Source organism: Danio rerio, chromosome 4 (genome assembly GCF_049306965.1).
Source record: "Danio rerio strain Tuebingen ecotype United States chromosome 4, GRCz12tu, whole genome shotgun sequence".
NCBI lineage: Eukaryota > Metazoa > Chordata > Actinopteri > Cypriniformes > Danionidae > Danio > Danio rerio.
Genome location: NC_133179.1, coordinates 23,726,035 through 23,738,992, shown reverse-complemented (window position 1 = coordinate 23,738,992; position 12,958 = coordinate 23,726,035). Strand labels below are relative to the sequence as shown.

Genomic DNA, 12,958 nt, shown 5'->3' with positions numbered 1-12,958 from the left:
CTTTTAAGTGGTGATAGAATACTGTTTCCGGTGTTCTGTCGGTTTATCCTACCTTGTCAGATTGTCTATTCAAAAAGTAGGTTGCACATTTTGATCAGATTTTGATCAGATTGATCAGATTTTGCTACCAATGTAAATTTTAATGTGGAGTAGTGTGATATGAAGCTGTAATATCGCCCTAACCTACCTAATCCCTATAACCACAACCTCAGAACCATTCAAATACAGTGTTGATAGCATAATCTAATGAGTAGGATAAAATGTCAGATAAACCCGGTCCAAGCTGATACTCATTTGAATTTAGAAAATATTTGTTTATGGCTACCTTTAAGTCATATTAAAGTGAATTTTATATAAAATCATGGTGTAGTCTTAGAACTTGCTGCACCACAGACACCAATATTTTAACAAATATATACATATTCCGATTGTGATTATTGAAAGTATTACATCGCTTTATAAACGTTTATTATTGCCATTTGTTGAGTCTCCCCTTAGTTTGATATAGCCATTGGACCTGGAGACCCCTTTCGAATGATGTCAGACTTAACAAGCAGATACCAATGTCGTTACTTGTCTGTAACTTTAGAGATGGCCCCTAAATTTGTAAATTTATCAAACATCTAATATCAAACCAACTTTATGTCAGTGTGGTACAAAATTAGTTGTCTGAACTTAAGGATGACAAGATTGTATACTATTTAAAAACTGATCGTTTTTGTTGCATTTATCAAATTACAGGTGCTCCTTTGCTGATGTGGGGATTTATTAGTTTAAAAGCACTTCGATTGAAATTCATTTATGCACATCTTCTGTCTGCTATTGATTTCATCTGAACTGATGGCAGATGAAAGGCTTGCTAACATGATAGAATATAATGAGTTTGCAAATGGTAACAGTCAAATAATAAATGCTGCTGTGAAGATGAATAAAGTATTAATGATTAATATAATAGGAATTTGTTTGACTTAAGAATCTGCACCTTTTCAGCAAAAATTGCAAAACTATGACCAATAGATAGTTTTAAAAAATCATTTATATTTCATGGTCAAGAATTATCCTTTGTCGTCTCAGAATATGAATTGATATTCTCTAGCAGTGTAACATTTTTAAGTGTGTTAAAAGTTAGAACAGTGAGGCATTTATATATATATATATATATATATATATATATATATATATATATATATATATATATATATATGCAAACCAAAGTACTTTCCTTAGAAATATCAAGGTTCTCGAAACATTCTGCATGTGTGGGTGTGTGTATGGAATGTGAAATAAAATGAAAAAATATCTCAGAAAATTATAATTAAAAAACAGAACCTCTGACCACTACACATATAGTTGATATTTTATAAAACTTCTTCAGTCACATGATCCAGGTGGTGTTAAAAAAAAAGAAGACATTTTTAGAAAACAGCATAGTCAACAAATGCATTTATTTGATATTCTTCAAATACTTGGATAACATTTGAGACAAAAAAGAAATACATAAAAATACATGGCTATAGGACATGCCATTGCAATATGAAAGTAGAGGTATATAGTCGTATAAATAGCATTTAAGAGATCAGACTTGTGCTATTGATGCCATTTTCTGAAGCTTGAATGCATTTAATCCTTTTAAAACATCTGTGAATTTGTTTACAAAGTGTTCATTCGTTTGCAGTCTGTCATACTGTGCAAATACATATGTAAGTGCAGGAAAGTGCATACATACCTCGTGTATGAAAACATCTGATTCCAGCAATCATGTTCTAATCGCACTTCATTTGTGCACCATCTGACAAATAAAAAGGTGAACTTATAGACTCAGATTCATTTGCCATGCTGCTGCAAACACTACAAAACCAGTTTATTACAAAAAAAAAGTTTATTTTTAAAAATAAATAAAAATCAAATCTTCCAATAAGTGTTTTTTTTTTCTTGTTTGCTAAAATTAAATTAGCAGTTAAATAGGTGGTGTAATGATAATTGCATAACACAACTGTCATAGATGCTGACAATTTCATCTGAAAAAAAAAAACACCTTTTGTGAAAAAGATATTTGAAAAGGCCAGTGTTTGTACTAGGTTGCCATTAGAGAGAAACAAGTCAGAACATGTTTCTTGATATTAGAGTGAAAAGAGGGTCCCTAGTAACTGAAGCTCTCTCTGGGTGACCGCTGTGTATTTCCCCCAACAAAAACAACTCCCCCTACTGCCACCAGTCATCTAACCTACATACAAGCCATCAGAAAATCATTCAAAGCAGAGGACAGAAAAAGCAGATTTGATCTCATCTGTAAAAGCAGAAGAACCTCAAAATAATCATTTATTATGTCTTTCTGAAAGAAAATAAGACAGTCTTCGCAGCCGAAATATCATAAGAACATTTTTAAATGAGCTCGGGGAACTCTTTTTCAGTGCAGCAAACAACTCAAAAACCTCTACATCTGCATGTACATAAATTAAATTACAAACATTTCTATTAGACTATTTAATCAATACAGCACCTCACAAGCTTTTGTTTCAATTCTAACACAATCCTTAAAATATAAGTGTGTGAATTTATTACAAAACGTGTGAGTGAAATCGACGAGTCATAAATAAAATTAGGTATTCAATAAGAAAAAAATATTGAATCATTACAAATATTGAATTTGAAAACAAACGTTTATATCTAATACAACCACAAGGCAACTCCCAAACTTCATTTAAGGACAGGAGGAGGTATATTTCAGTGCCTCAGCTCATGTAAGTCAACACCACTGACTGAATGGGCTCTCGGCACACCGGACACAACTTGTTCCGGTTTTTTAATTTTTTGGCACATGTGTAGCACGCCATAAGGTGCCCAGTCCTTCCGTGAACAATGCAGCCGTTCTTGGGGCGACTCTGACAGATGACGCAGGGTTCTAGGCACGTAGCGGGAAGGCAGGCCTCCAGACTGTTGAAGCGCTCCAGCTCGGGGGTCTCTTCCTGACTGCTGCCCCCGCCGGAGGAAGTGGAGGGCTGTGATGATGTGGTCTGAGAGTCAGTAATGGTAGCAGAGGAGGGAAGCTCATCTTTGGTAGTGGCAGGAGATGGAAAGCACTTGCCGTCGGGTACGTCCACTCCATCATCTGTTTCTGGGAGAGGGCTTGAGGGTTTGGAGAGTTTCTTTTCGAAGGTTGTGTTGGGAGTTGTGGTGACGCTGGTGTCTTCGGGGTTGGTTCGAGTATTTCTTGAAAGGTTTTCCCAGTTGGAGTGTGTTTCTGGAAGCCAATCAGCTCGGACGGTCCAGCAGGTTTTGCAGTGTCGAGGAAGAGGAGGGTTGAACTGGTCACATTTGGGACACTTCCAGTAGTCCTGAGGAAACATATTGTTACAACAGATCATTACTTGTGTCTTGCTTAGCTAACTTGCTAATATTCAGATTGTTGTATTGGTGTTCATCACAGCACAAGATTTAAATGGTCATTTATTTTCTAAATTTTCACACAATAGTCTGGCCTACAACATTGAAAATTCTCAGACTATTTATAGGCATTTTGTTCGGTCACTCTACAGCAGTGTTTCTCAACCACATTCCTGAAGGACCACTAACACTACATGTTACAGGTCTTTCAGTCTCTGCTAATGAGCTGATGATCTGAATCAGGCGTGTTTGGTTTTGGAGACAAGAAAATGTGCAGTGCTGGTGGTCCTACCGGAACATGGTTGAAAAACACTGCTCTACAGTAAGTCTCGATTTGTTAATATAAGTTAATTTACCTAAAGTCAATGTAGTGACAACTACTAGAGCATGTTTTATCTTAGCTGATGGTAATTTCTTAGTTAATGCCTAAAAGCACATTAAAATCAAGTCGTAAACTTTTTATTAAAGTTAGTTATAAATGGACTTAATAGCTTATAAGATTCAGTCGTATTTTTTTATGAACAACTATAATCTGGCTTTTTTTTCTCACTGTTGAATTTAATGCATTTACTGAAGTATACTAATGGGACTTTATTACTGTATTTACTCTTTACAAGCGTATACAGTAAAGCAATAAACTAAGTATATTATGTTTATTATACCTGTTAAAGTAATATATTTATAAGCTTAGGTCAATACCCTGAGATAACACTGTGATAAAAACTTTAGCAATTAACCTCAACAAGAAAATTAGACACTGTCAGAAGCCTACATTTCAGTTTTATAACATTGTGATTTACCTCATTAATAGTTAGTTTGGTCCCTGTGAATCCCTGCAAATAAACAAAAACAATGCCAAAATGCTAAAAATGTGGATGGGCACTAATGCACTCTATACACATTCCTAGTCACAATAAGCACAGTCCATCAGTGCACAAAGTTCAGTAGAAAGTCTGTCATCACAATCTTTCAACAAAATGTAATAACTTGCTGCAAAACTCAAACAGCTGCTTTTTTTGGCCGACTCACAAAGGCTTTCATTCCTAACCTTTAAACTAACACACTTTTCATGATCCAATATAATCCTCATATACAAAATCAAGCCCAGTTCGAGGAAAATGTCAGGATTTAGAAGTAAAATGCTACATACTGCCTCGGTTATCTCAGTATCTTCATCAAAAGAGTCTTCGTCTTCTGCGAAGATTGTGACTTCATATATCTGAATAAGCAAAAAAAAAAAAAGCTGAGTTGAGAATTGTTAAACAGGTTAGACTAGTAGTCATCAGTTAATCACTTTCTCTTAATAAAGCAGGACTTAAGAGCTGAAACCTCGTTCTCTCCTGGGACAGAATCCACATCATTCTCACTGTAAGCATCAGAGTTGATGGACTCCACCTCAAACTCCACACTAAAGTTATCAGAATCAGAGTCTGAGTCTTCGCTCTCCTCACTGCCCTCACTGCGAGATATACCTACATCCTGTAGAACAAGCAAAACATTGGTTAGAAAGAGCTACAGAACAGCACAAAGTTGCTGACTTATGTTAATAATCCAAAACTATGTGAACAAACATTTTAAAAGTCCTCCTCACCGAGTTGCTGTTTGCATCCGAAGACTCGCTGTTCCCCCTCTCCCGGTGCAGGCCACCAATCACGCACCAAGACAGGCTGTCATCAAATGTCAGGGAAAAGCTGTCCGACTTATGCCTCTTCCTGCGTTCTCTAGACTCGTCTTCAGCTGAAGAACTCTCTATTGAAACACACACAAAAACAGGTTCAGCACAAAGCTTTTAGATACAAACATCCTTTACATGTTTACACATATAGATGTTCTGCTAGAAAACAAGAACACTGAGTTCCCTAGACTTCCGGATCAGTTTCTTTTTCTGTGTATATGCTATAAAAAACAGACACACACACACACAACCTTAAGTATATACAGCATATTGACCTAGTTTAAATTAGTTGATATTCCCATTAGATGCACTCAACTTTGGACACTTATGGGCCAAGCAGGAGCAATGCTCTAAGCGATAATGGTGCATCTGGTGCGGCTTGCTCAACAAACTGCCTTTGTGTACATGGCTGCGGTTTTAAAATGAGCCATTGAAGAGCCGCAGTCATCTGAGCACATTTTTGCACAGCCTCCAGATCTCGGTGTCCTTTTGAGTTGTTCACAGTGACAGAAAGAGCAGTCATTATGGTACCACATGTTTACCCACACACAGTCCTCTGTCAGGACTGAAGGAATTGTACATGATAATCCAGCATGAGGGAAAGTCCTGACGGCTGAATGGTTACTATAAGTTAAACAGAACTACAGCGAACAGATTTGAAATCATAAAAACTGAGGAGAACAGGTCTGAGCGACAAAAACGGTATCAGTATTTATTGACCAAACACCATTGTCAATAACAATAAAAAGAAGTTTAGTATAAAGGGCTTTAGGTTTAATATGGCTGCTGAGTGTGCACCTTGGAAGGAATGCCAACAAGCTTAGGATGCAAGTTTGTCATTTGCAATGGAGACACGCGACTTGTAGTGCAAGTAAGGATATGCATATTCAGGCACACCTAGTTGAAAAAGATCTGAATTTTTTAGAATGGCCACGTGCGCACTGCGATTCATGCAAGTAGAATTAACCAATCTGCTTTACTCTTTATTTAGAATTTTCACATTTCAGTAATAATGGTAGGCTAATTACCTCAGGCAAACACAGCGCACCCAAACACTGCAATGATTTTTCATTTTCTCCATAAACTGCAACAATGGTTTGTCCGTTTGTCATCTTCTGAGAAAACAGTTGATGGTCGCCTAGTTACAGAAAGACGGCAGGGGAGCGCATTGAAAATAGGGAAGAAAACGACGCTTTCGTGCTTTTCATGAGTTTTGGGTTTCGTCATCGCCACTTCATGTCATAATAACAACACATGCAAAAATGAGTGCCATATAGCAACAGTGAGGAGATTGCAGATAAAAAAAGATGTGGGGAATGTCGTCAGAGTGGCGGTGATGTAGTTATCCAACTTCACAATTTGTAATGTTGCAGTATGTATCCAAACAATGATGGCTGGTTCCTTCCTTTGAAAGCTCAGATTTGATTATCATAATTTGTTTTGTTTAAGGAGTTTTAAGGTTTACAGTATCATTATTATTCACACCTAAAATTTTGCTTTGATTGTTCAGCAATTACACTCAGCAATTAAGAGTCTCTTTAACATTTATGTTTATTTTATTATAAAGAGATAAGATATTTGGTTTAAATATTTTTGATTTTGACTAATAGAATTATTTGCCTTACTAATGTTGGTAAAGTCGTTAAATAAAACAATCCTAATATTCCTAAATGGATTGTTAAAGCTTATTCAATAATTATCTAAATCGAATGATATGAAACATGATATTATGATAATTTTGTTTGCTGTAACGATTAGCCCTAGACTAAAAAAAAAAGGAAGAAAAAAACATCTTATTGGTTGCATCTTTTACTTAACTAATTGTGGCATGATATCATAAAACCAGTCATAATTTTCAGTTTTGTGAAAGAGATTTATACATCATTTGATATCTGAATGAATAAGCTTTAATTGATTAATAGGATATGACAATATTTGGCCAATATACAACTACTTGAAAATCTGGAGGGTTCTGAAGAAAATTAGGGTTAAAAATAATGATAAAAATAATAATAATTACCTTTTAAAGTTTTCCAAATAATGTTCTTAGCAATGAACTAATCAAAAATTTAGTTCATATATTTGCAGTAGGAAAATGTCTAATTATTATTGAATATTCTAATGATTTCTGGCAAAAATAAATAAATAAATAAACATATATATATATATATATATATATATATATATATATATATATATATATATATATATATATATATATATATATATATATATATACACACACACACAATTTTGATCTTTGAATGATTTTTTTTTTTTTTTTTTTTAGCTCTTGCCAAAAATATACCAGTGCAACATGAGGTTTTTTGTTAAGTTTTACACCTGAAAGTAAACTTATTAAATTAATTAAAACGTTTCTTAAATTCTACCTGAGTGCATAATGCATACACACAAACACAACAAAAATGGACAAGCCCTTTCCTGTTCAACCAGGAAATCTGTAAACACTGGAATAAAAACAAACATGAAACCATTCTCTAAATATCTGTACAGGGAGAGCTGAATGTAAAAACAGAGCTCTATCTGAAACCCCAGTTGATCAAGCGTGTGCTTTCACACACACTCAACAGGCCACAGCTGGTGCGTTTGTGTGTCTTTCTCTCTGGTGTGTGCCCTTACCAGGATCACTGCTTCTCCTCCTCCTGCGCTGCTGTTGTGAGGTAGATGAGCGAGAGTCTGAATCTGTATCCTGGAACAGAAAGCTGGGTTTCAGTCATGCTTCAATCTCAAACACAGCAGGGGCTCTATAAAGCCATTCAAGCACAAACACAGCACTGCCAGGGCAACTCTGTGGAATGGGTCAATACTCTGTGGTTCTAAATGGGAGTATAAAAGAAGATTTACCCCGGGTCCTCGATCTGGTTCACTTTGACTCCTGGGTTCAGAGAAGGTAGACTGTGATTCTGTAAAAGGAAATCAGACTAGTTTTAATACAATACAGATAGCTTGTACAAATAAAACTATATTGTTAAAAATAAATAAATAAGCACAAACGAAACTAGTTTTTAAGGTACCTGGATTTTTCACTGTGACAAGGTTTCTGTTGATCAATGCAAAGAGGGCACTAAAAAAAATAAAATTAATCATTCAAATAGCAAATTTCACTTTCAATGCTTACAAACTTATGTACGTATATAGAAAATATTCTTATCATTACTTTTATATCTACTTTAAAACAAATGTTTTAACTTGAGTATCTCAATATTTTATGAAGCCACTTTATATCCTCAACAGGTGATAGCAGAATGGCCAGTAAGGCAAATATCCAGATAGTGCCACCTGTTGTTGTAAAACCCCACCCTGATATTCTCAAGGGTCTTTAGTACTACAGCTGTTACTGCCTTGGACATGTTAAGAGATTCAGTACGCACCGCGGCTCTTTAACTGAAAAACTTTTCACTCCAAGAACAGCACCGAGAGGATCCTCTCCACAGTGAACTATGTGTTGCTGCTGCTTGTCATATAACTCCTTGCTCATGATATATTTCCCTAAATAAAACATAACCTAAACACACACAGAAAGGAAGAGGGTTGTTTAGAGATGAAGAGGCAGGGATTTAATTTTATATGCATTCAGAATGTGTCAAGAGAAAGGATGGTAAAGATGTAACTTATAAATATGCAATGAGTAAAACGTTCCCGTTAGTCATACACAACCACAATTTCCAGTTATAAAACAATATGACTCATAGCATCACATTGAGGCTAACAACAGATGATAATATATGAAATAAGCATTAAATATAAAAAGGCAAACAAATTATCTACATTAACAAAGATTAAAATATTTTTTTTTTAAATCTTTCAACTGCATGTGCAAAAACTAGTGTCACTGAGTCAATACGTTTTATGGTTATGAACTAAAAGAAGAGCCCACCCTAAAACCCCTAGACATGACTCAGGTCCTTTCAATGCAAGTTTAATGGATTTTAGCACATTCTATCTTCCCTAAAAACATCAGATTTACTGTTAGTGCCTACTAGTCTCTTCACTTACAGAACTAATAGGTTACAATATTTGAATTGAAATGTGCAATACAAGGTGATGCTTAATATTTGAGTTTAGGGGATTGTTTAAATCCCTAACCCTATATCACAGCAAGGGAAACAAAACAAATCAAGTGCCACACTGAACAAAAGCAATAGCCAAATATAATTAACCACCCTCATGCCCTTGTAAATTTACATTTGTTTAACTGTACACATAAATATGCAGCAACATGTGAAATTGGAGAAGGGTTATTTATAGTCAACAACATCAAACACTACTGCCATATGACCGCAGTCATATGGACCAACAAACTCTTGAATAGTTGTCATATAGATAAATACATAAATAATTTATTTTATACAAATATTACCACAAGTGGCATAATTTTAATAAGAAGTAATATAGCATGATAGTTGTACTCCTGTTCAAAAGTTTAGGGACTGCAAGATTTTTGTTGGATTGTTTTCAAATATTAAAATGTGAAAGTAAAAGTTAATACTAAAAATAAAAGCATTTATAATGATATTAAATATTTATTTTTCAAATAAATCCTGTGAAATGTTTATAGATGTTTACACAATACAAAAATAATAAGCAGCACAACTGTTTTTAACATTGATTATAATAATAATAATAGGAAATGATTATTGAAGTAACTAGCATATCAAAAGTTTCTGCGGCTCACGTGACATTAAAGACATGGCATAAAAGCAGCTGAAAAGTGACCTTCGCCATCAAAGATAAAAACTACTTGAAAATATATGAAAATAGAAAATTATTATTTTAAATTCTGATCATATTTAATAAAACTATAACATAGTTTTACTATTTTAATGCACTTTTAATACAATAACACCAACTGATTTTAATTTTTAACCAAAACTCTAATGACAATCTTTCCAGCTTAAAATCTCTAAATTATAGTGAATATGAAATTAAATGTACTTAAATCTCCCATCAAGTCTATTTACCTCCTTCATGGTGAAAACATCTTTATCTGCACCTGCATCCTCTAACAGGCTTTTCAATTGCACCTTTGGTCTTACCTAAGGAAGTTACCATAAATAACTCATTCATATCAAGACACAAAAACTATATTAAAATACAAAGTCATTTTGAGGCTACATTACCAGTTTCTCGTTGTCAACCTTGCTGATCTGAGAACTGCTTAAACAACTCTCTGTTGCCATTTTGGTAGTTATCTGTAAAAAAAAATAAACAAACAGAGTTAGAAGATGCAAACAGTCAACAATTCAACACAGATGCAGACCTCCACATCAACATTACCTGTGCAAAAAGAGGTAAATTGAGTATTCTTGCTAAAACATATACTTTACTATCTGTACATAAAGTGCTTGAGCTCTGGGTTGGTGATGAGTAGGAGCCGGTGAAGAGCCGGTCTATGGTTTAAATAGGCGCAGAGAGGCATGTCAGGGCTAGAATCCACCGAGGTGATCATCATGTCCTGGGCGGGTTTGGGCATGACAAGTCAAAGCGTGACTGTATTTCCGACGCCTAGCGGTAGCAGACTATCTTTGCTGAGCTGTCCGTCTGTCTGCGTTCATGTCCGGGCATGTCCCGGACTCGCTGCACCCGCCCATTTCTGGATAAGCACATGAGGCTTATCGGCTCAGTAACAGGTGAAATAACGGGGTGTTTGGACCAATGCGATGACCTCCGTGGATTACAAGCGCATCAAATATATAAATAAAAAAATCAGAATTCATCATTGCTAAGTGCTACGACAATACGGATGACAGTCGAGTGTTTTGAATAACTTGCACGCCGTGTTTGTTTATCCGAAATGCAAACAGTACACACATAAACAAAACGAACTCAAGTTTGTCTTCGGGATTTATGTCGACCATCTACATGTATGGGATATCATTAAATTAGCTGCACATACGTTAAATTATGAAAAAAAAACTAGAGGTAACGTGAACATTTATTTGCATGTAAATATTATGTATAAACATGCTCGATTGTTTTCTCTTTCTCGCCCTTGTTGGTGTTGTTTATCGTCATGTTCTTCATTAATAATGGCACAGTAACGTTATACCTTGCGAAGCTAACGTTAATTTACAAGTTACACTGCTAACGTACTGATGTACAAAGTTGTAACGTTAATATGTCTATGACTAGGTTAGTGACACACAAATACTAGTTGTTTATTACGTCGGATTTCAGTAAGGCAAACAGTAAATATTGACAAATAACAGATAATAATGACAAATACTGTTTTTTCTGGTTGCAAAACAAGTGTCACAAGCTGTTAGTGTGCTGAGTTTACGTAATACTTCTGTGGATTTCTTAACAGATAACGTTAAGTCAGAATCGTTTTACTTAAATAAGATTAAACACGTCCTGCATAATACGTGTACTGCGCATCTGGGCGACATTAACGAAGCTGTGTTGATCGTAGCAACGCAACAAACGCGAGCTCTCCCGAGTGTCTGTTTCCCGCAGTGGGCGCTCAGGAAAGCCCGAGGCTTCAGTAGGCCTCGCTTTGAGCTCTAGCGTAAGGCTAACTGAGGTGATTTATTTCAGCCCGCTAAACCGAAATTAAAGCCTCAAACTGAGCAAAATGCACACGCTACAACGCCTAGCAGTGTTTTAATTATATTTGCACTGTTATAAATGCAGTTAATAAAAGAGAAAGGGCGAAATGTCTAAACTGAAAGTGTTTATGTTGTCCTACCTGCTGGTGACCGTTTCGCGAATCGACCGTTTGCTCCCTCTACTGGACCAACGCACATTTCAAATTGTTCACTTCCAGCACGTGCGAGAAGCGCGGGGTGTAAACAATACATAGCAAGTAGAGGACGGCGAGTTGGGTAATATTTACACTGGCTGCATTTGCTGTTTTACTGTTTTTCAGTTTTAGTTCAAGTGAAGCACAGGTATAGTTATTATTACTGTTTATATTTTCGCATATTGTAGGATTTAATTTCAGTTTGTGGTTTTAAAAGGTTGTTTGGTTACTTATTTAGACTCAATATACATCATGAATCTTGATGAGTTTTGGCAACTGGGTTCAGCATTTTAAGGTTGGTCTGAATAACAAATGATTTATTTTGTTGTGATTGAAAAGCAGGGTTATTACACCAAATATCGCTTTCTTAACCCTTCAGAAGTTTGTGTTGTCTTAAAAAACGTGTCATCTTTTTGTTATTTCATGCAGAATAAATGTTCTAAACGAAGTTGAAATTAGGAAGAAATGTAAGCAGTAATTTACGGAATTGAAAAGCTTAAAATAAAAATTGCTTTCAGTACCAATAAAAATGTATATTTAAATCGTTTTTATTCATATTAAGTAATGCATTTAACATATGAAAATTTGACTGTTGATTATACAAAAAACTAAATACAGCATTGTTATATAAAATAATCAAAATGTATACAATTTTTTAAAATTTTAACTTGTGATCAGTGTAGTTTTTTTTTAATTAAAATTGTTATTAGTAAAAAAAAAAATGACTGATCATTTTAATCAGTTGGTTTGAATTCTTAATGAGTAACGATGATCACATTTCTCCTGGACTGCTCAGATGCTGTCATGACATGACCCTTGTACACTATTGAGTTGACACATTTGCTTGCCAAGCTAACTACTTAGAAACTTGCTATACTATACTGTTTGCTGAGTGAAATCACTGCTTTATGAAGAGGACAAAAGCATGTCTTGCACAGTTCCTGTGACAGGATCAGGTCTTTAGGGCCAGGGTAGAGTGAGAGTGACTCATAGATGACTTTAGTACAACATGTTCCTCTACGCTCAACATGTTTGGGCTTGTATGTCTGTATTAATGAGAAAATTTAATGGACCACTGGAGTAATAAGAAAAGGAATTAGTTTAATAATGTAAGTAAGTAAGTAAGGATGAAGACA

The 12,958-nt window shown here is 35.1% G+C and overlaps 1 protein-coding gene across 4 annotated transcripts; it reads right to left on the bottom strand.

The window, feature by feature from the left end:
- Positions 1-1,430: 1,430 nt before the first annotated feature.
- On the bottom strand, positions 1,431-11,806 carry mdm2 (MDM2 proto-oncogene). 4 transcript variants are annotated; one of them, NM_001365432.1, is made up of 12 exons: positions 10,358-10,437; positions 10,201-10,272; positions 10,042-10,116; positions 8,452-8,585; positions 8,095-8,144; positions 7,925-7,983; positions 7,700-7,769; positions 4,976-5,133; positions 4,714-4,863; positions 4,535-4,603; positions 4,185-4,217; positions 1,431-3,335 (listed from the first exon to the last, which is right to left on the bottom strand). In NM_001365432.1, the coding sequence occupies exons 2-12, from the start codon at positions 10,258-10,260 to the stop codon at positions 2,733-2,735; spliced, it is 1,461 nt and encodes a 486-aa protein (NP_001352361.1). In that variant the 5' UTR covers positions 10,261-10,272; positions 10,358-10,437; the 3' UTR covers positions 1,431-2,732. The 4 variants fall into 4 exon arrangements, with proteins under 4 accessions (NP_001352361.1, NP_571439.3, XP_005164901.1 ...); XM_005164844.6 differs by lacking the exon at positions 10,358-10,437 and adding an exon at positions 11,769-11,802 and having other exon boundaries at positions 1,861-3,335; NM_131364.3 differs by lacking the exons at positions 4,185-4,217; positions 10,358-10,437 and adding an exon at positions 11,769-11,806.
- Positions 11,807-12,958: the final 1,152 nt, after the last annotated feature.

Excerpts from the sequence above, each read along its gene's own strand:
- mdm2 (XM_005164844.6), bottom strand. The coding sequence starts at position 10,260 with ATGGCAACAGAGAGTTGTTTAAGCAGTTCTCAGATCAGCAAGGTTGAC. Across the intron at positions 5,134-7,699 it reads GAGGAGAAGCAGTGATCCTG|AGAGTTCTTCAGCTGAAGAC; the intron begins GTAAGGGCACAC and ends GTGTTTCAATAG. Across the intron at positions 4,864-4,975 it reads CGGATGCAAACAGCAACTCG|GATGTAGGTATATCTCGCAG; the intron begins GTGAGGAGGACT and ends CTTGTTCTACAG.